The 24,338-nt window shown below is 43.5% G+C and overlaps 1 protein-coding gene across 5 annotated transcripts in view; it reads right to left on the bottom strand.

The window, feature by feature from the left end:
* The window catches only part of LOC121269822 (protein unc-13 homolog C-like), a 599,906-nt gene that overhangs the window by 101,350 nt on the left and 474,218 nt on the right, over nt 1-24,338 (bottom strand). For all 5 annotated transcript variants that reach the window (XM_041174809.1, XM_041174810.1, XM_041174811.1 and 2 more), the window contains one exon: nt 19,168-19,245. In XM_041174809.1, coding sequence (XP_041030743.1) covers nt 19,168-19,245 — 78 coding nt within the window. The remainder of the gene's footprint in view (nt 1-19,167; nt 19,246-24,338) is intronic.

Raw genomic sequence — 24,338 nt, 5'->3', positions numbered from 1 at the left:
GTCACACACCCTCTTGTGCATGACAGTAACTAGCCCAGCTGAAGAGACCCATGGGCATTAATGCAGGTGCTTCTGGGTTAGTTGTAAACACACACAGCATGATTTCTGGTTTGCTTGAAGCTTGCCAGGTGCCTATACAGCTATGCATCAGCTCCACTCCTTCAGTTAGAGGTGCATCTGCTAGTGAGCCACATTTAAGGGAAGTTCACAACAATCAAGATTGAATGCATACACCTCTACCACGCAGAATTAAATAGAATTTGTTTAGCTTTACAGTTTTGAAGTGTCACTGGTGGTTCAGTTGACTCTTGCCTCCGAGTCAGAAAGTTATGGGTTCAAGTCCCAGTCCAGGACTCGAGCAGAAAAATCTAGGTTGACAAACTGCAGATTTTATCTTTTCATTGCAAAAGTTCAGTTGGCTCAAAGGAAAGCTAAGTGTTTGGGCCTGATTTTACTTCTGTGTAAGTTAATGTGTTCTGAGTAAGTTAAAATCTCACCCGTTAACTCTGGAATAGACCCGCAGCATTCAAGTTGATGACAATGGTGACGCTCACTGCTATATATAGTGCACTGCGGATGGCTGGCTTTCCATGACGAGCTTCCCGGACCGGTTGGTATGCCTCAGTCATGGCCTCCCTGGTGAACAGATTCCTCTTGCATTATTCCTGTGCCATGCTTAAGTAGCATTTCTCTCTGGTCCTGGGCTACTCTCTTCCTCCAATGTGGTATGTCCACTAATGGCCATTACACCTGCACTACCTGGCATAAGGCTTCTCTACACTATGTATTTTTGCCATTGCTATGGTTTACGCTTAGAAATTTTGCTACACCTGAAATGCGTTAATACCAGATTTGACCAGGAATAAGTGCTCATTTTTCAATTTGACTGTGTATCTCTGGATTAATGACCTTAATTTTAATAACAATGTAATACCAGTGACTGCACTTCAAAAGAACAATTCATTGCACTTCTTGACATTTCCCAGACACAAGATAAGCTGGTATATAAATGCAAATTCTCTTTGTCTTCCTGAACAGCCAAAAATTGACTTTTGCACTTTTTGATAATGCTCATTAATCTATATTGGAGAATGAGAATCCTGAGAAAATTAGCTGCAGATGACTAGCCTTTCAGTGTCCTCTGCCTAAATCCCATCACTATTTACTTGCATCTTTTTACTAAAACTTGTAAAGCCAGGAATGACAGTGCCTAAATTGCTTTAAATTATTTGATAAGGCTCACAAAATACTGCTGGCTTAATATTGGAAATTTAATCCTTGAGCACATGTGAAAAATATGCTATTCATTTATTGAAAATAATTGATAGAGAATGTGGCTGCTTGGGTCGATTCATCATGTGGATTTATTTGCACATGTTTCATTTAACATAGCGAAACTAACTTACTCAAAGGCTATTCATGAGGAGTTAATTTGCTCAAGTTTCCCTCCCAAGTATTCGAATACTTAATATGATTTTTGAAGAATCAATGTGCACATTCTAGCCTTCAGCAGTCAACAAGTTCAGATTTAGCAACATAAATCTGATTCAATAAGATTTACATAAATAGAGCAAGTTACAAAAACATCTGCAATTGCTTTTAATAAATTGATATGTAGGCCAGAATTCAGGATGGGACCTCAGGCGTTAGTCTGCCTGAAATCATATGAATCAGTTGTTCTAATAATCAACCGGATGTCCGATTAAATATTGCAGCACTGTGCCTGAGGCATCATGAGAAAGTGTTCATGCTATAGTGCACTATAAAAGGAGGATTCAATATATTAATATTTAGAGATGTACATTACGTTTCCATTTCATCTACAAGACAGATGCCAAACTGTAGAAGACATTAAATTCTCGAGTTGTGCAAAATGCATCATAATACATTACATTTACAAGTACGGGATTATTTGAGATATGAGAGGAAGGGCAAATTAAGGGATTTATCAATGTACCTTGAAAATCCATTGACAAAGACAGCCAAGGTCCAAGGTTAAAAAAACATAAGAACAAAGGGAATAGAAACAGGAATAGACTTTTTGGCCCTTCAAAACTGCTTCTCTTTTTTTTAAATTCTTTCGTGGGATGTGGGCGTTGCAGGCAGGGCCAGCATTTGTTGCCCATTCCTAATTTCTCTTGATAAGGAGATGGTGTTCCATCTCTTGAACCGCTGCAGTCCATGCAGTGTGGTACACCCACAGTGCTGTTGGACAGGGAGTTCCAGGTTTTTGACCCATCAACATGAGGGATAGCAATATACTTCCAAATCAGGATGTTGTGTGGCTTGGAGACACACAGGTGGTGGTGTTACCATGCGTCTGCTGCCTTTGTCCTTCTAGGGCGGTGGGGGTCACGAGTTTGGAAGATGCTGTTGAAAGAGGCTCAGCAAGTTGCTGCAGTGCATCTTGCAGATGGTGCACACTGCTGCCATTTTCCATGGTGGTGTAGGGAGTTAATGTTTAAGGTGGTGAATGAGGTGTTGAGCTTCTCGAGTGTTGTTGGAGTTGCACTCATCCAAGCAAGTGAAGGGTATTCCATTAATTCTAGATTTGTGCCTTGTAGATGGTGGACAGGTTTTGGGGAGTCAGGTGGTGAGTTATTCACTGCAGAATCCCCAGCCTCTGACTTGCTCTCAGCCACAGTATTTATATGGCTGGTCCAGTTCAGCTTTCTGGCCAACAGTAATCCTCATGTTTTTGATGGTGGGGAATTCAGCAACAGTAATGCCATTGACTATCCAGGGGAGATGGTTATATTCTCTCTTGATGGAGATCATCATTGCCTGACGCTTCTGTGGCTGATCTTTTGCCTCAACTCCACCTTCTTGCACTATTGCCATATTCCTTGATTCCCTTAGTATCCAAAAAATCTGATAATCTCTGTTGTGAATAGATTCAACAACTGAGCATTCACCACCCTATGGGGTAGAAAATTCCAAAGATTCACAGCCCTTTGAGTGAAGAAATATTCCCTTATTTCAGCCCCAAATGATCAATCCCCTATTCTGAGACTACGGCCCCTAGTTTTAGACTCCTAAACTAGGGAAAATATCCTCCCATCATCTAACGTTCAAACCTCTTCAGAATTTTATATGTTTCAATTATATCACCTCTCATTCCTCTAAATTCAAAAGAATATGAGCCTAGTCTGCTCAATTTCTCCTCATAGGACAATCGAATCATCCAGGAATCAGTCTAGTGAACCTCTGTTCTGTTTCTAAGACAAGTATATCTTTCCTTAGGTAGGGAGACCAAAACTGTAGACAGTACTCCAGCTGTGGTCTCATCAAGACCCTTTTGTAACAGAACACCTAGAATCATAATATGAATAGGCAGAGTTAACATGGATTTACAAAAGGGAGGGTTTTTTGACATTGTAGTTAACAAGGTAGATAACGGGGGAACTAGTGGATGCAGCATATTTGGATTTTTGATATGATGTCAAACAGGAGGTTGCTGCACAAAATTAGGACAAAATTGGGCAATATATTAGCATGGATTGAGCATTAGTTAATGGTTAGAAAACAGAGCAGGAATAAAAGGGTCATTTTTGAGTTGGCGGACTGTAATTAGTGAGGTACCACACGGATCAGTGTTTTGGGTGCAATTACAATTGCAGGAAGACTTCTTCACTCATACTCCAATCCCTTTGTAATAAAGGCTAACATACCATTCGCTTCCCCATTTGCTTGCTGTACTTGCATGTCAATTTTCTGTGATTCATGTACAAGGACACCCAAATCCCTCTGAATACCAATAATTCCCCGTCTCTCACCATTTAAAATATATCTGATATTCCAAAGTGAATACACATTATTTAAAAACAAAAAACTGCGGATGCTGGAAATCAAAAACAAAAACAGAATTACCTGGAAAAACTCAGCAGGTCTGGCAGCATCAGCGAAGAAGAAAAGAGTTGACGTTTCGAGTCCTCATGAGTTGAGTTCTGTTGAAGGGTCATGAGGACTCAAAACGTCAACTCTTTTCTTCTCCGCCGATGCTGCCAGACCTGCTGAGTTTTTCCAGGTAATTCTGTTTTTGTTACACATTATTTAAGTCCATTACATTCTTGCCCACTCACTTAACCTGTTTGTATCCCTCTGCAGCCTTTTTGCGTCCTTTTCACAGCTTACTTTTCAATCTAGCTTTGTCATCTGGATGCATGACGTGGTCCCCTCATCTAAATAGTGATATAGATTGTAAATAGCTGACATTCCAACACTGAACCATTTGGTACCTCACTAATTACAGTCTGCCAACTCAAAAATTGCCCTTTTATTCCTGCTTTTGGTTTTCTAACCATTAACTAATCTTCAATCGATGCTAATATATTGCCCACAATCTCTAATTTTGTGCAGCAACTTCCTGTTTGACACCATATTGAAAATTCAAATACACTACATCCACTGGTTCCCTGCTAGCTACAATGTCAAAAAACTCTAAGAGGTTTTTCAAATGTAATTTCCCTTTCATAAATCCATGTTAACTCTGCCTATTCATATTATGATTCTAGGTATTTTATCATGTTCCTATTAAAAGATTATAGCATTTTCCCTAATACTGATGTCAGGCTAACTGGCCCATGGATGCCTTCTCCCTCCTCCTTTCTTGAACAATGTGATTACATTTGCTATCTTCCATTTGACAGACTGCTCTAGAATCCAGGGGATTCTGGAAGGTCAAAACTAATGCATCTCTGTAGCTACCTCTTTTAAAACCTTAGGATGCAGATTTGTCTGCGTTAAGCCCATTAATTTTTCAAGTACTACAACTTTACTAACAATAACGTTTTTAAGTTCCTCTTTTTCATTAAACCCTTGGTTCGCCATGTTTTGTAGAATGATTTTTGCATCTTCTACTGTGAAGAGGGGTACAAAGTATTTGCTTAATGTCTCCGCCATTTCCTTATTCCCTATTATAATTTCTTCTGTCTCTGCCTCTAAGGGACCCAAATTTACTTTCATTAATATCTTCCTTTAAATAGACCTATAGGAGCTTTTACCATTTGTTTTTATGTCTCTTGCTAGTGTAATCTCTTACTCGTTTCACTTTCTTCATCAATTTCTTGGTCATTCTTGGCTGAACTCTCAGGTTCTCCCAATCCTCAGGCTTACTACTCTTTTTGCTATTGTTATATGTTATATAGTTGAGGTATTTCATATTACAGTGGATGCTCATTAGACCAGTTTTAACTCGAGAAGCAAAATCCCACTGATTTAGTGCAATGCAGTATCAAATTGGGCTATTAAATTAGCAAGGAACAAAGAAAAGTTGTTATTGTAAACTATGGCTATTTGGGCTTGATTTTTCACTTCATAGGCTATATTTTCCCTCTGGGAAACATAGATCACAACTGTTCTGAGCTCCTGAACCCACCCTGGGGGGGGCTGGGCGGGGGAGGAGGTAGTCGTCTCTTATCTGTGATTTTCCGCAGGGTTACTAATTAATGGCCAAAGGGAAGGTTTGCTGTCCATTTAAGGGGTGTGAGCAGGCTCTTGAATTTGAAGGGTCAATCAGGGTCCTTCCAGCTTGAAAGAAGTAGTAGGCAAGAATAGATGGTAAGAAAGAGTGAGGGTGCATCAGGATGGAGGTGCCCTCTCTCCAACTTCTTTAAATCTTTAATTAAAAATAGATTCAGCAATCAGGCCACCACTGTTGGGGATTGGGGCCCGAGAGGAGGCGTTTTTTTTGAGGGGGGGGTTGGAGGTTGGAAACTCTCTTAAACGGCCTGTGGTTGCTCCTACACACAAAGCAGGCAGGGAGGGTTCAACCTCTCTGCAGGAACCAAAATTGGGCCCCCTGATGCATATGGGAACCTGGAGGATGCGTAACAAATTCAAGTTGGCCTCCTTTAAAGGGCCTCAATGAGGCTTTTAATGAGTCTGAAGAGATATGCACCGCCAGCCCCCAATCCTGCCTCTTCAAAGATGGCATGAACGATGGATGGAGCCAGTACACTAACTGGCGGGACTATTTTTAGCTCCCATGAATCTCTGACTCGGTCCTGACAGGGGACCAAAAATCCAGTCCCACATAATTTCAGTCATGGGACCAATACAACCAGTTCTCTCTCAATGGTAATATTTCTTTATTAAGTCTAACATAAAGTACTAAATATTACTATTAACTATTGACCTTACACTCAGATAATAGTCAAATATTTACTGCGCACAGGCTGAAGAATGTTGGGGTCATTTCCCGATCTTGCACTTAGGGTGAGGAGCCTGCTATAATTTGAAGTCACCAAATTTAACCAATTTAATTTTACTCTCTGACAAATATTAACTATGATGACTAATTATCTGCATCTCAAATGATACTATTAACTCCTGCTTCATTTATTTCGATACATAGCATAGTTGGTAACTACAGGCCATGCTGATATCCTATTATGAGTAATAATAGGGGAGGTGGTGGCACAGTGATAATGTCACTGGGTTAGTAACAGACCCAGGCTACTATTCTGGGACATGGGTACAAATCTCACCACAGCAGCTGGTGAAGTTTGAAATCAATTAATAAATCTGAAATATAAATCTAATCTCAGTGGTGGTAACCATGACAACTATGATCAATACTTGTAAAAACTAATGGTTGAAATTAATTGTATAAACTGGTTCACTCATGTCCTTTAGGGAAGGAAATCTGCCATCCTTACCTAGTCTGGCCTACATATGACTCCAGGCCCACAGCAACGTGGTTGACTCTTAGCTGCCCTCTGAATTGGTCTAGGAAGTGTTGTCAGTGGTGGCCGAGTTGCTACTATTGATAGAGTTGATTAGCAGACACTTCTTGGGTGGAAACTTAAAGTTTATTTACAAGGTACTCAGCAGCAATTACATGTGTGCTTTCAACTCAAACTCTATCTCTACACTACTAACTACAGAGGTAGCTCGCGCTACTCTCCTATTGGGTACTAAAGGTCATGTGATCACCCTTAACAAGCATTATGCTTAAAAGGTATATTGCACACTAAATAAAACCATGATTACTACAGGAAGTATCTCATTTCAAAGGCAATTAGGGATGGGTAACAAATGCTGGCCTTGCCAGTGACACCCACATCCCATGAAAAAAATTAAGAAAAATTGTTAGAAAAGAGTTACGCCAGTAGATAAGTAAAATTAGAGATCATTCTTTTCAAAGAAATTACATTTTGTGTTTGAGGAATTGAGTATGTCGCCTCATGCAAATGGTATCTATCAGTGTTCCCAAATAGCTTTTGAACATTTTCAGTCAGCTAAAAATGTGATTCTCTTAGGCTAACCCATCCCTACTTCAGACAGCACTGTGTGTCAATAAGATTAGCTGAGTTGGACTGAAACAGTGTTTTGTGCAGCAGAATCCATTTTCTACAAAAGTGCTGATGGAAGGGAAAAGTTTGTAAAAGACAATAGGAAGTTCACTGAAGACAGAGTTAACAAAATTATAGCACTGAAGAGGAAAGTTTGTGGTGAATCTATTAACCAAAATAATGTGAGAACATAAAAGAAATAGGAGCAGGAGTAGTCCATTCAGCCCTTCGAACCCACTCCACCACTCACATGGCTAATCATCTACTTCAACACCATTTTCCTGCACTATCCCCATATCCCTTGATGTTTGTATTGTGTAAAAATCTATCAGTCAGTCTCAGTCTTGAACATACTCAACGACTGAACCGCCACAGTTCTCTGGGGCAGAGAATTCCAAAGATTCATCACCCTCTGAGTGAAAATATTCCTCCTCAGCTCAGTCCTAAATGGCCTGCCCCTTATACTGAGACTGCGTCCCCTGGTTCTAGACACCCCCTCCAGCCAGGGGAAGCATCCTTCCTGAATCTACCTTGTTGAGCCCTATAAGAATTTTGTATGTTTGATTGAGATTTTTTTCCCCACTTGCTTAGCCTCTTCAAATCCCCTTGAAGCATCTTTGCATCCCCCTCACAACTCACACTTCAACTAGTTTTGTGTCATCTGCAAACTTGGAAATGTTACATTTAATCCCCGCATCCAAATCATTGATATAGATTATGAATAGCCCTGGGCCAAGCACTGATCCTTGTGGTACCCACGAGTCACATTATCAAGTTGAAAATAAGGTTGAAGTACTGACCTTGAAGACACAAGATCCATTTTAGAAATGAACTTTGCGATAAATTAAACATCAAAGCCAGCGCTGAGCGCAAACGTAGGAGAAAACTGCTAACAGATATCGGAGCCTCAGATAAAGGCATTCCTGTGTATAATCCAATGGGAGAGTTTCTGGCAATGATTACTGCATGTTCATGGCAGCTCTCTTTCCTGTAGCAACTTGAAGGAGCAGAATTTTGAACTGAACAGTATTTTTTTTAATTTAAAAATGCTCTGTACTCACATTAGTTGTTTGAGGGACCATTAGAAATTACTGGGAGCAAAGTTTTCATATAAATATTTAACACATCCTTTTCAAATTATTCTCTCTGCTCTCTTAAATGGGCAGTAGTTTATTTTAAATGGATGAATGCCTCTGTTAAAATAGGGAACCTGGAATTTGATACATTGTATGCCACAACATCACTCACGGCTATTTCCAAGCTGAAATGGTTTATTTTGGTTTCAGGTTCAGAGCACAAATGCAATTTAATATAACAATTTCTTTACTCAGGGCCTAGGTACACAACAAGGCTAGGATAAGAAGATGTTAACAATGGGTTCAGAGTGCACCTAGAATATTTCTGTAACGAGACCCTGCACATTCAACTAGGAAGGATTCAATGTTGGGTCTGGTTAATGAAGCAGGTCATAAAGGTAACCTGAGGAGAAAATAGAGGAAATAATAACCAGAGCCTAGTTGGTCACATGGAATTGAAGTAAATAGTTTTGACCTGAAAATTATCCAATTGGACTAAAACAGAGATTATAGTTCAGATTAATTGGCTGGATAAAAAGGCAGGTGAAACAGTAGATCAGCAGTAGGTAATGTTTAAATATGAAATAGACACATCCCAACTTGGTATAAAGGAAATGAATCAAAGTCTGAGGCACCATAATTAAAGAAATAAAGAAACTGAAGAAAACTTTAGGTTAAAAAAAGGCGTATAAAGACAGTAAGGGTCAGCTTCCATAAATATGCTGAGTAAAAGTGTGACCATATGTTCAATGTTGGTACTGAGCTTTGAGCCCTCCTACGTTCTATTTTCACCGAGATTGATTACTTTCACCTCAGTAAGGACGCTTAACTCTACCCCTCCCTCACTTAGTTGCCGCTGAAACCCTTAATAATGTCTTTGTCTCTTCTAGACTTGATTTTTCTGATTTTTTGATTTTTCTGATGTCCTCTCTGTTGGCTTCATATTCTCGACCCTCCAAAAATCCCATCTTCTTCAAAACACACATGCCTGTGCGCTGTCCTGCAGTGACTCTGTTTGCCCATCACTTCTATTACCACTGATCTGCAAACATCCCGTTCCCTGCACCCCGGCTACAAACTCTGAATTTGAACTTCTTAGCCAGTTTTTCAAACTCCTTCAGGGCCTTGTCCTATCTGCAATAATCTCCTCCCCTGCGGTAATCCTTGCTCTTCTGACTCTGAATCTGTCCCACTTGCTTTGCTCCATCATTCACGGCAGATCTTTCAGTCTTTTTGCCTTACTTTCTGCAACTCTTTTACAGAAGGGCATTGAAACCCATCTTTTCAACCAGGCTTTACAGTCCCCTATTCTAACACCTCAACCATGACTCCTTTTCCCCTTTTTTTATACCTTACCCTCCCTCTTTAAAAGCTTAGCATATATTCCATGTTAAAGGCATATTGTTCTTGGATAGGGGATTGAAAATGAAAAATCTAAAGAGAAACAGAATGGGTGAGGAATTGTGATTAAATTAGACTGTACCAGTGTAGGTCTCATGCTGGCACAAGCACAATGAGGCAAACAGACTTCTTCTGGGTTATAATTTTTATAATTAAAAGATTTTCTTTCGCATTGACAAGATGTATAGAAACAAAAGCAACTGTAGCAGCAAAAGGGAATGCCAGGCTGGAGGTTTGTAGTGTGACTAATGGGACCTGCTCAAGGTTGTGTGTAACCCCACAATGACTTAGGAAAAGTGAATCATCAGATGGCATGAATGAACTTCACATATGACAAGCCCCTAAAGTATACTCTATTTTCAGAACAAGCACCGAGGAATACTCACTGTGAATGCAATGATTCCACTAATTGTCTTCATGCAGTTTATTTTTGTAGATAGCTGACCATATTTGGAACAGGTATGGTAATATTATTCAACAGATTATTTGACTCATTATATCAGCATGCAATTCATAAAGGATGGGAAAAAATGCATTTTAAAAAAGATGAATGCCAGCAACTAGATAGTCCCCAAAGTAACTGCAGTTTCCAATTAACTAAAGTGCATGTCATTGTGTTTGTAATCTGCATATTGGATCTCAAATGGTATCGATGGACTAGTTAAAACGATTCTAATGAAACAATTCCAATTATGCTATTTTCCCCCAACACATTCATAAGGCTAGAGCATGCCACCATGCAAACTCCCTGAACTAATCTAAATGTAAAGTGTGGGCAGTTGACTACACAGCTAAAGCATTAATGGGATACCTCAAATATGCCAATATTGATGAGACATGTTGCGACTAAAGAACCTGCATATTATTAAAGATATACTTACCTGGCAGGGGAGAGACCTTCATTGCGTTTCTGCCAGGGAAAGAGCAATGGCTATAACCAGTCGAACTCCTTATCATGGGGTACCTAACACCATCCGAGTCATGGTAAAGGGCAGCGAGCAAGGAACAGGAATGGATAGGACCTTCTTCACCAAGAGGATCCTATTCAAGCTGTGTGGTTTTGAGGCTGCGGAGATCTACTGCCTACAGGATATCCCCAGCACTGGTTTTTTTGATGTGACTTTCAAGCAAGTGGCAGCTTGCGTCAAACTCCTGAAGGTGTTTGAGGAAAAGAAAGACCTGCCAGAAATGAAGATCCTGACGGCGGAGCCGCTCTTTGCTTGGCCGTTGCAATGAGAACGGGTTGCGACGGTGCATCTGTACAACCCCTTCGTCCCCGTTGCTGATATGCTCACCTTCCTTACCAGGTACTTCGATAAGGTTGGGAGCTTCACTGCGGTTAGAGATGATTTGGGGATCTGGACGTGTAAACTCCAGGTAAGGGAGCAGTCTTCCACCCCCCTTCCAGATTCGCTATCGGGGGAAGCCGTGGCTACCTTGTCTACGCTGGGCAACCCAAACTTTGTCGCTCATGCGGCAAGTCTGGTCATGTGGCGGCCAACTGCAGCGCCATCCTTTGCAAGAACTGCAAACAGGAAGGGCACCAGACAAAAGACTGTAAACAGGCTAAGTGCTGCAACCTGTGTGGCGAGGCAAGTCACCTCTACAAGACCTGCCCCAAACGTTGCCGCACTTATGCACAGGCAGCCAAAGCCAACGAGGGGGAAGCAGAAGAAATGCCTCATGTCACTCCAACCACCAAGACCCCTAGGGAGAACACGGGACAAAGGAGGACACAGAGAGAGACAAGGTGGAGGAAAAGATTGGGGGAACAGACAGCCAATCAACAGCACTGCCCCCTGAACCTCCCACTCCTCAGGAGAGCGAATCAACGGAGGAGGAGGAGGCAGCAGTGGGAAAGCAGCAGGGGGAGTGGCAGCTGGTGAAGAGAGCCAAAAGGAAGAAGGGGCTAAAAAGAAACCAAGCCACATCCCAGACAAGAGTCAAGAGGCGTCTCCTATCCGACACGGATAACAAGAGCAGCAGCTCTTCGGACGAAGAAAGGCCAGGGCGGCGCCAATAGAAGAAGCGGCAAAACGCTAGGGAGTTGGAGGATGAGACACCCGAGCTCCAGAACATTGGAGACAATGAAGAGACCAGCTCACCCCAACTTTGCCCACAACCCGAAGAGGCCAGTGCACCACAACCCCAGGAATCTGGGAACAGTGAGGCGCTCAGCGCACCCCAGCTCCGCGAAGCCGGGAGCAGCAACGCCCCAGAGGGGGAGAGGATTGGAGAAGCTTCTCCAGAGAACATTTCAAACCCCGCTCTCTGCACGGGCCCCCAGATGCCACCCGAGCAGAACATTGCCAGTGGGGAGGTTCAGGACAGTTTCCTCAGCCCATCCAAAGTGAAGCAATTTGAGCACACTATGGGCATGAAGGAGCAGACCAAAGGTCTGGAACTCTCAGAGACAACAGGTTTGGTAAGCGACTAACTGTTTTAAAATGGGTGTAAAGATTGTATCCATAAATGTGCATAGCATTAAATCTACTACGCAATGTGTTGCGACCTTGGACTACCTTGCCAAGGTCAAAGCTGACCTGTTGTTTCTGCAGGAGTGTGTGATACTGCACTTCAGCTCCTACAGGCAATGGTCACGGTGGTGGTCCCATGGGCCATCGATCTGGTCGGGAGGAAACCACTCTCGTTCCTCCGGCCTGGGGATTCTGCTGCGGGGAGGCAACTTCACCATCTCCCAGGTTAAGGAGGTGGTGGGCGGGTGCCTCCTCGTAGCAGACGTAATGTACAAGAATGCTCCACTCTGGGTAATTAACGTCTACTCCCCGTCACAAGGGGCTGAGCGGCTGGAGGTTTTTCAGCAGCTCCCACTGCTGGGCGGTGACTTCAACTGCATCATCGATGCGGCTGGACGATCCGGCAGGGCCGAAAGCAGATTGGACGCCACGTCCAGATCCCTGATGGAAACAGTAAAGGATGCCAAGCTGCGCGACGTCTTCAGCAACCCTGCAGACGGACCGCAGCGTAGATACACCTGGTCGCAGCCTGATGGGTCCGTCTGTTCCAGGATAGATTTCCTGTTTGTGTCCCGTGCATTCGCAGTCAGATCCACCAACGTCAAGCCGGTGGTCTTCTCTGACCACTGCCTCCTACTGGCTGTCTGCCACTTAGAGGAAGACCAGAGGGTTGGCAGGGGGGCATGGAAGCTAAACGTGAAACTGCTGACCCCAGAGAACATTGAGGAGCTCAAGAGGGATTACAAAGGTTGGAGAACCATGAAACCCCACTTTGAGTCACTGACACACTGGTGGGAAGCAGTCAAGGGAATCATCAAGAGGTTTTTCATTCTCAAAGGCACCCAGAAAGCTAGAAAGGAACAGAGGGAAATGTCCCAACTCCAGAAAAACATGCAGAATCTGCTCCGGCTGCGGTCGATGGGGGTCGATGTCAAGGAGGAACTCCAAGAGGTGAAGAGCCAGCAAGTCTCGCTCTTTGCCTTGGAGGCCTCCAAGATCATCTTCCATTCCAGAGTCCACTCCGTGGAGCAGGATGAGACGTGCTCACGTTTCTTCTTCCAAAAGGTACACACAGAGAGCTCTGTGATCAGCAGCCTGAAGGAAGAAGATGGCTCAGTAAAGTCATCACAGTCCGACATTTTGAGGATCAGCAAATCCTTTTATGCCGGATTGTATGACGTGAAGCCCACAGACAGCACGGCCTCCCAGTCCTTCCTGTCTTCTATCACGGAGGTCTTAGACGACAGTACACGGGAGAATCTGGACAAAGCGCTAACTCCTGACGAACTGACTGAGGCCCTTGAGTCCTTCGAGAAGAGTAAAACTCCCGGAAGCGACGGCTTGCCGGCGGAGTTGTATTCGGCTCTGTGGGACTGGATCAGCCCAGACCTGCCAGAAGTGTACGAGAGTATGCACCTGGCCGGCAGTAAGTCAGAATCCATGAGGAAAGGCATTATCACCCTCATCTACAAGCACAAGGGGGAAAGGGAGGAAATTAGAAATTGGCGACCCATTTCACTGTTGAATGTGGACTATAAGATTCTGTCCAAGGTCATCGCCAATCGGGTCAAATCCGCTCTGGAATTGGTGATTCACCCTGACCACACCTGCACTGTGCTGGGCAGGAAGATCTCTGACAGCCTCGTGCTGCTCAGGGATACGATTGCCTATGTACAGGACAGGGGTGTGGACACCTGCCTCATCAGCCTGGATCAGGAGAAGGCCTTTGACAGAATATCGCAAACCTACATGTGGGATGTGCTCTCCAAAATGGGGTTTGGGGAGGGAATTCGCAATTCCAACTGCTCTACACTAACATCAGTAGTGCAGTCTCAATCAATGGGTGAGAATCAGATAGCTTTCCGATTAAATCTGGAGTCAGGCAGGGCTGCCCTCTCTCGCCTGTTATTTTCGTGTGTTGCATAGAACCCTTTGCTGAGTCTATCAGGAAGGATCCGGGCATAAGAGGAGTGACGATCCCAGGCAGTGGAGGCACTCAGGTCAAAGTCTCCCTGTACATGGACGATGTCGCCGTCTTCTGCTCGGATCCGCTGTCGGTGCGCAGACTGATCCACATCTGCGACCTGTTCGAACTGGCCTCGGGAGCCAAGGTAAATCATGGGAAGAGCGAGGCAATGTTCTTTGGGAACTGGGCTGACCGATCCTTTGTCCCCTTCACTGTCGGGGCTGATGGCCTGAAGGTGCTGGGGATATGGTTCGGAGGGACCAGGGCACGCGTTAGAAACTGGAAGGAGCGAGTGTCTATGGTGAAAAGGAAACTGGGCATGTGGGAGCGACACTCCCTCTCCATTGCGGGTAAGAACCTGGTCATCAGGTGTGAGGCACTCTCGCTGTTGCTGTACGTGGCGCAGGTCTGGCTCATTCCACACTCCTGTGTGGCGGTGATCACCCGAGCCATCTTCCACTTTATCCGGAGGTCGAAAATGGATCATGTCCGCAGGGACACGATGTACAAGCCTCTAGATAAAGGGGGAAAAAATGTGCTCAACATCGCCCTCATACTGATGGCCACCTTTGTATGCGGCTGCATCAAGCGGTGCGTAGACCCAAAGTATGCAAACACCAAGTGTCACTTCGTGCTGAGGTTCTACCTGTCCCCAGTGTTACGAAGGATGGGTCTGGCCACGCTGCCGCGGAACGCTCCAAGTAGTTGGACCGTGCCGTACCACCTGTCCCTCGTGGGAAAATTTATGCAGAGAAACACTTTTGACCACAAATCCATCAGGCAGTGATCGGCACGTAACGTCTTAGAGGCCCTGAGGGAAAAGGAGAGGGTGGTTCCTGTGGGATGGTTCCCTGAGCAGACTGACAAAATCATTTGGCAGAATGCCTCATCGACAAAACTTTCCAACAAGCACCAAGACGTAGCTTGGCTGGTGGTGAGAAAGGCCCTCCCTGTAAGATCCTTCCTACACGCCAGGAGTCTCACCCCCTCTGCATGTTGCCCTCGAGGTGGCTGTGGTGGGGAAGAGACCGTTGTTCACCTCCTTGTAGGTTGTGTCTTTGCGAAGAAGGTCTGGAGTGAGATGCAGTGGTTTCTGTCGAGGTTCATCCCAAGCAGTTCTGTGACACAGGACTCTGTGCTCTACGGGCTGTTCCCAGGGTCACACACCGAGACAAACATCAACTGCAGCTGGAGGATCATCAACTCGGTGAAAGACGCTCTTTGGTCTGCCCGAAACTTGTTGGTTTTCCAGCGCAGAGTTGTCCCCGACCGAGTGTTGCAGACTGGCACATTCCAAGGTCCAGGACTACGTGCTGAGGGACACAGTTAAGCTTGGGGCAGTCGCCACAAAGGCGCAATGGGGAAGGGTCGCTGCCTAAGACCTTTCTGCCACAGTGCACTGGGGGGCTGGGAACTGTAAAGAGCCCCTCAGGCTGTACAGCTTAAAATGAATGTCTGCCAATGACTGTAATTTTCATTGTTTGTACTGATACACCTTGTGATTCATGTTGTAAAAGTTGAACCTGATTGTATTTTTGTAATGGTGATTTTGAAATGGTTCGAAATGTTCTTGAAGATTTATGAATAAAGTATATTTTTGCAAAAAAAAAATGAACCTGCATATTATTAAAGCCTTGCGCTATTCAGGGATACGATTGCCTATGTACAGGACAGTGGTGTGGACACCTGCCTCATCAGCCTGGATCAGGAGAAGGCCTTTGACAGAATATCGCACACCTACATGGTGGATGTGCTCTCCAAAATGGGATTTGTGGAGGGAATCTGCAACTGGATCCAACTGCTCTACACTATCAGTAGCGCAGTCTCAATCAATGGGTGGGAATCAGATAGCTTTCCTATTAAATCTGGAGTCAGGCAGGGCTGCCCTCTCTCCCCTATCATGTTTGTGTGCTGCATGGAACCTTTTGCTGAGTCCATCAGGAACGATCCGGGAATAGGAGGAGTGACAATCCCAGGCAGTGGAGTACTCAGGTCAAAGCCTCCCTGTACATGAACGATGTCACTGTCTTCAGCTCGGATTTGCTGTCAGTGCGCAGACTGATCCACATCTGCGACCAGTTCGAACTGGCCTCGGGAGCCAAGGTAAATCATGGCAAGAGCGAGGCCATGTTCTTTGGGAACTGGGCTGACCAATCCTTTATCCCCTTCACCGTCAGGTCAGATGGCTTGGAGGGACCGGGGTATGCATTAGAAACTGGAAGAAGCAAGCATCTATGGTGCAAAGAAAACTTGTCATGTGGGAGCGACATTCCCTCTCCATTGCAGGTAAGAACCCGGTCATCAGGTGTGAGGCACTCTCGCTGTTGCTGGACGTGGCGCAGGTCTGGCCCATTCCACACTTGTGTGCGATGGCGATCACCTGAGCCTTCTTTCATCTTATCTGGAGGTCGAAAATGGATTGTGTCCGCAGGGACGTGATATACAAGCCTCTAGACAAGGGGGGAAAAAAACATGCCCAACATCACCCTGATCCTGATTGCCACCTTTGCATGCGGCTGCATCAAGCTGTGTGTAGACCCTTGGTACACAAACACCAAATGTCACTACGTGCTGAGGTTCCATCTGTCCCCGGTGTTGCGAAGGATGGGTCTGGCCATGCTGCCATGGAACGCTCCAAGTGGTTGGACTGTGCCGGACCACCTGTCCCTCGTGGAAAAATTTATGCAGAGAAACACCTTTGACCACAAGTCCATCAGGCCGTGGTTGGCACGTAACATCTTAGAGGCCCTGCAGGAAAAGGAGAGAGTGGATCCTGTGGGATGGTTCCCCGAGCAGACTGTCAAAGTCATTTGGCAGAATGCCTCATTGCCAGAACTCTCCAACAAGCACCAAGATGTAGCTTGGCTGGTGGTGGAATAGGCCCTCCCTGTAAGATCCTTCCTACACGCCAGGAGTCTTACCCCCACTGCACGTTGCCCTTGAGGTGGCTGTGGTGGGGAAGAGACCGTTGTTCACCTCCCTGTGGATTGTGCCTTTGCAAAGAAGGTCTGAAGAAAGATGCAGTGGTTTCTGTCTAGGTTCATCCCGAGCAGTTCTGTGACAGGACTCTGTGCTCTACGGGCTGTTCCCAGGGACACACACCGAGACAAACATCAACTGCAGCTGGAGGATCATCAACTCGGTGAAAGATGCTCTTTGGTCTGCCCGAAATTTGTTGGTCTTCCAGCGCAAAGAGTTGTCCCCGACCGAGTGTTGCAGACTGGCACATTCCAAGGTCCAGGAGCACGCGCTGAGGGATGCACTAAAGCTTGGGGCAGTCGCCGCAAAGGTGCAATGGGGAAAGATTGCTGTTCAAGACCTTTCTGCCATAGTGAACCGAGGGGCTGGGAATTGTGTAGACCAATCGGGCTGTACGGCTCACAATGAATGTATGCATTGAATATTAATTGTATCATAGCTGTATTGAAGCACCTCAGAGTGCAAAAATGATGTATGATTGATAACTTCAATACCATTGCACTGCCTGACTGTCTGTAATGATCATATTGAAATGACTGTAATATTCAGTGATTGTATTGAAGCACCTTGTGATCCATGTGTAAAAATTGAATCTGATTGTACTTTTTGTGATGGTGATTTAGAAATGTTTTGTAATGTTCTTCCAGATATTTTATGAATAAAGTATATTTTTAAAAAAAACCCCTACATATTATTAAAGCAGATCAGAATAGTTACGTGTCAAGTACCAATGCTCCAGACAATGTGTAACCTCTAGGAAGGCAAATATACGTTGTGGGCTTTTATTGGGTGGAATTTTATTGATCTGATGTGGTGGGGGCGCGGCCATAAAATGCAGCGAGCCCTTCAAAAGTCCATTGACTTCAGCACGACCGGAAAATCCCGCTGGCTGAAGGGGCCATAAAATTCCGCCCATTCACTTTACTGTGTGAAATGCTTTCATCCCAAAGAGATTTCAACATCAGATGATTCTAATCAAAAAAAATTGCATACAGAATTAAAGAGTCTGATATCATTTTTTTTTAAGAAACAGAAAAAATTCCAGAAACCACGACTTGAAGTCACTAGTTCATTAAACTGAGCAAATGCACAATTTTGCTTCCAATCTTTAAAAATAAGACACAGAAAATAGAAGCAAACCAAACCAGCTATTAGATTTTGTTTCATGAAACTTATAGAACTTTGGACAGCTCAAATTTGGGGATTTTACTTAAATGCTACTTCCTAAAGTTTAAACTTTGATCTTATATTTCCACAGAGAGACACAATTGGTAGCACATCTTTTCTCAATACGGTGAAACCTGTGTAAATGATCTGTCAGCAGTGACCGCTACTTTCAGTGCCAATGGCGTAGCATGCATTAGAATTTAAGCAGTAGTCAAAAATGGTGAATGTAGTTGGTAGCCATAATCACACTGTTAAATTGCTAAAACTAGTTTCAGTCATTATTTATCTTTGGCAGCCAATCAATGTTTTTGCCAAGCACAACTGTCTAAAACAGTTTTACATTGACTCATTAAATTAGTTAGTTCAAGAAAAATATAGTTTAATATTTGTCTTTATTTATCCATTATGATTCTTGTTCACACAGACCTTACAGAAGGCATTTTCCCTTTCCTCCTGCAGCACAGTTGAATGCAGATCAAAAATATTGGACAAAGACAAAACAAATTACAGATGGTGCACAAAGCATGCAACAAGCTATGCTATATAGAATATGTTTACAAAGGTTTATTTACATGATAACAAACACAGCTAGCCATTAGGAAATCAGGAACTTACTATTTGTAAATAGCACTTGAAAAAAATGAAGCACGGTATTGATCATAAAGCATATACCATTACCACAAAAGATAGAATTAACGACTACAAAAAGCAAATGATGTATTTCATGGTATTAAAGACTGGAAATCTATCGGTCGTGTCTATACATGTTTAATGGATTTCCTTCTACATTTTCAAAAAGTACTGACCTCTTTTCCACCCATTGACTCAAACATTTTTTCGAGCTGGACTCTCAACTGTTGGATGTTGTTCATCAGGATGCAAGGCTGCAAAAAGTTCAATCAATAAATCATTTAGAAGTGCCTGACAGTGTCAACTGGAATTTCCACACAGAAATGTCTGAGACAAATTATGCAAGAATGTTGAAGGCACACAATTTGCCTATCTTTTCTATAATTAAACAACAACTGAATCAAATGTCAGACACAAAGGAAATGATGGAATATCCAGTTCATCTCTATGGAAAGACAATCTCAGGCTGACAAGTGATATATAAACTCTCACCCTGTATAAGATATTTATTCCACCATTCTTCCATCTAATAATGCTTCTAGTTTCTTCAAAAGCCTTCTTTTGTTCACTCTGAAGTATCATATCATTCTAAGTTGTGTTGCTCAATATTCAATATCATTAACAATTCTACATCCACCTCCCATCATTTCAGCACCTGTTAATGATTAAGGTTACCTCACCCCTTGTAACAACATTAATTCATTATCATAAAAACATAGACTACAGTAAAAAAAAAAGACACTTTTTTAATGGAATGGAGGTAGATGGATAAGCACAGTGGCAAGGTTCTTCTGGGCAATCAAGACATGATGGAAAATACCAACCCGATTATTTTCTGACTAAATTTTAAATGAATCTGTCATACATGTATTAATTGTTTACTCATTCCTTAAAAGAACAGGTCTCTTTCACTTCCTGCAAAAACACTGGCTATAGATAACAGATGAAATAAGATATCTCTCTTTAGGCAGACTCAATTCAATTTAGTTGATATATATCCAAGTGGTCGTAATCACAATCTTATTAAATGATTCCTTGGCCATGTAATAATTTACATGATCCTGCAAGAAAAAAGTTAAACACAAGATCCAAAATTATTTATAAAAATATTAGTAATCTGTGTTACAAAGCACAGGTATTTAAAGGGAAAAGATGTTCATGAAAGGTAGTTTGGCAAGTTAATTACCAAAATACAAAATGGCAATATCAATCTTGTCGAACACTTCATAGGAACACTAGCCAGTGGCATCACCAGGACAAATGGTGCATGTCGCTCCCCTCCTGTCATGCAAGTCTCCTTTAAAGAAAGCAAGCCCCCACCTCACCACCATTTTAACAGGTCTGTTAAAATGACAAGGATATTTCATAGTGTTATGTCAAGCATTCATATGTCAATATTTGCACAAGGTAGTTTCAAAGCCTAGTTATTATGGGGTAAATCCATGGTATGAACCATCAAATAATTACAACAAAAGTCATTTGAGGAAAAACAAAAATATCTGGGTTTTCCCAGAGCCAAGATTACTTGTGCATCTCTATATGAAATCACAGAAAATAAGTAGCTAATGGAAATGATAAAATAATGTGACACAGCTCTTTAAATCTGCAGATCTCTCTGAATACCATATTGTTGAAAGCATCACTGCTGTTGACACTGAGGAGGTGTTAGAAGTGAGATGAATGATTATAAAGATTGCAGAAACATTTAAATAAATTTAAGAAATGACTCACTCCTAATGAAGGTCTGATGGGAGTTGAAATCAAAGTCAGAGTCTGAATTGGGAAAAATTAAAATGATCAGAAGAATGCTTAATTTTACTTTGCTGAATGTCTTCAAAACAAGTTGTAATGGTTGATACTGATAAAAACAGAAACTTTTTGAACAAATGAGTTGAATCAATTTGCCTTTCGTGTGACATTGAATCGTATGGGTAAAAAAGTTGGCCTGTGATTTGTGATGAGTTGGCTGATCTTAGCCAGGATGACAATAACACTGCTTTAAGTAGAGCAGCACCCCTAGGTGACAGGGGGAACCAATCATCATCACGTAGGGTTCTTTATTGTGATCATTATCCAGTGCCCCCTCGCCACAGAGATGCAATGTTTGGTGGCTGAAGTGTCTGACTTTGTTGTTAAACAGACTACTGATATTCAGGGAGAATTTTAACATGACAATGTGCTGAGAGTGGGGATGGGGGGTTGGGTGGTGTTCAGTGTAGCACACGTCAAGCCAGAAGTGAGGGCAGCCCATCTGTCACTGGCTTTTTAACCCAGCCACTGCATTTGCATCCAGCTTCCTGATTTCCCAGCTAATTAGCACAATCGGGCGTAATGAAGGCCTATACATGAGTCAATTTCAAACCATTATTTAAAGAGACATTGTGAAGATGACAGTTGATGGATTCTGGAGGTGGAAATCAGAAGATGTAACTATACTAGTGGAGTGCCAATGCGTCAAGCCTGCACCTCATTTTACTGATGCCTCATTGGGTCTGATGTTGCAGGCTGTAAGGATACTCCGGGTCTTACTTTCCTCTACCAGTGGGAGGAAGAAGCCTGCCACTTGAAGCAAGAAGGCTTGGCTGGAGATTGCCAAGAGATGACGAGGAAAAGTGTGATGCCATACTCCTGAATCCAGTGCCGACAATAGTTTAGCAACCTAATCAGGGCAGGAAAGGTAATACATTGACACATTTAACTATAACCTGATGTGCGCATCATGCCGACCCCCTCACTTTGCCTTCTCAAACCCACCCCAACTCATCACTTTTCACAGCAACTTACCTTGTAGGTACACCCATCCCTCTGTATTTATATGTTTCTTCACATGCCCATCTCTACTCTCTGCTAACACTCACCCTTATGATCACCATCAATATCAATCCATCCATTTGTTCAACATATTCCATTACTCTCACCCATAGGTCTCCTCCTTGCAGGTGAAGGGAGCACTGAATACCCGTGAGACAAAGAGAACTGGAGGTGATCCTCCAGCAATCTCACTACTATCAACTGCAGGGGAAGGAGCACTGGAGACAACATGAGTCATAACAGGCGGTCTATTGGAGATGGGGAGACAGGGGCCTCCTGAATGCCTGGTGGCAAAATTAAATATGGCACAACCATGTTGTCTTGAAGTCAGCAGTGAGTGAAGTATGTTCATGTGCATAATGATCATAAAGTTTTAATATCTTGACAGTTCTTATTCATGTCTTTAATCTCCCACATGGCCACCAAGTGTCCCACAGGATGTGGCTCAGCGGGACGACAGTAACATCACAGAGAAGGCCACATGCTCACTGAGGGTGCACTAACACAGACCATGCAGTAGCTCAGACCGCACAACTTGCTGGCCTCCTTTCCAGCTTCACCTGCTCCACTGCCTTAAACAGTATAAATTTCATCTCATTTCTACCTCCCCAGCTCTGAGGAAGGGTCATACAGACTTGAAACGTTAATTCTGTTTCTCTGTCCAAAGGTGCTGTCAGACCTGCTGAGTTTTTCCAGCATTTTGTTTTTATTACTCACTTGTTAGATTGTTAAGTTGCTATTTCATTTTTAAGCTACATAAATATTATTTGTTTCACCACTTTCCCATCATGCCCATTTTTAGCTACTGCTTGCCAAAGTAGCCTTTTCACTCCCGATGAATGGTAAGATGGGACTTAATGCCAAGGAATGCTTGACTGCGAAAGGGGTGCCTGGCTGATTGCAGGACTGATTTCTGTGGGAGGAAGGAAGGGGACACGTGTGTTTAGCATGTGGTTGTCAGATGAGTGGACTGCTGGAACGTAATTGAACCACATCATTATGAGGGTATCCAGGCAACAATGTGCAGCATTGCAGCTGCATTATATTTCTCCTCCTTTGAAGGGGTTCTGTGCTTTGTGCCTTGGCTCCTCGGGAAGGTCCAAACCTCACTACCGTGCAACATTGTGCCGAGTGGACAACACCATAAGAACATAGCAGCAGAAATTAGGCCATTGTCTGCTCCACCATTCAATCATGGCTGATAAGTTTCTCAACCCCATTCTCTCGCCTTCTCCCCGTAACCTTTGATCCCCTTACCAATCAAGAACCTATCTATCTCAGTCTTAAATACACTCAATGACCTGGCCTCCACAGCCTTCTGTGGCAATGAATTCCACAGATTCACCACTCTCTGGCTAAAGAAGTTTCTCTTCATCTCTGTTCTAAAAGGTCTTCCCTTTACTCTGAGGCTGTGCCCTCGGGTCCTAGTCACTCCTACTAATGGAAACATCTTCCCCACGTCCACTCTATCCAGTCCTTTCAGTATTCAATCAGATCCCCCCCTCATCCTTCTAAACTCCATCGAGTATAGACCCAGAGTCCTCAAACATTCCTCATATGTTAAGTCTTTCATTCTGGGATCATTCTCATGAACCTCCTCTGGACCCTCTCCAGGGCCAGAACATCCTTCCTGAGATATGGGGCCCAAAATTGCTCACAATATTCTAAATGTGGTCTGACCAGAGCCTTATAAAGCCTCAGCAGCACATCCCTGCTTTTATATTCTAGTCCTCTCGAAATAAATGCCAACATTGCATTTGCCTTCCTAACTACCGACTCAACCTGCAAGTTAACCTTAAGAAAATCCTGGACTAGGACTCCCAAGTCCCTTTGCACTCCAGATTTCTGAATTCGCTCCCCATTTAGAAAATAGTCTATGCCTCTATGCTTTCCACCAAAGTGCATGACTTCACACTTGCCTACGTTGTAGTCCATCTGCCACTTCTTTGCCCATTCTCCTAACTTGTCCAAATCCTTCTGCAGCCTCCCCGCCTCTACCTTGTCCCTCCACCTATCTTTATATCATCTGCAAACGTAGTCAGGATGCCCTTAGTTCCTTCATCTAGATCATTAACGTATAAAGTGAAAAGTTGTGGTCCCAACACTGACCACTGCGGAACTCCACTAGTCACCAGCTGCTATCCTGAGAAGGACCCCCTTATCCCCACTCTCTGCTTCCTGCCAGACAGCCAATCTTCTATCCATGCTAGTACCTTGCCTCTAACACCATGGGCTCTTATCTTACTGTGCAGCCTCCTGTGCGGCACCTTGTCAACACCACAACCATTCTGGAGACCCTGGCTGGTATGTACTGAGGGTCATCTCCAGATCTGTCCAGGCACCTGAAGGGTTTTTTCAGCATGTTGTTAGCTTGCTCAGTGACACATCTGGTTGTGATATGGCTTTCATTGTATTGCTCCTGGGTCACAATGCTTGGGTTCTTAAAGGTTATTGGCCTGAAATGTTAACTCAGTTTCTCTCTGCACAGATGTTGCCTGATCTGCATTTCCAGTATTGCCTGTTTTTATTTCAGATT

Source organism: Carcharodon carcharias, chromosome 26 (assembly GCF_017639515.1).
Source record: "Carcharodon carcharias isolate sCarCar2 chromosome 26, sCarCar2.pri, whole genome shotgun sequence".
Classification (NCBI taxonomy): Eukaryota; Metazoa; Chordata; class Chondrichthyes; order Lamniformes; family Lamnidae; genus Carcharodon; species Carcharodon carcharias.
Note: the sequence above shows the minus strand (reverse complement) of the source record. Positions and strands in the feature narration are given on the sequence as shown.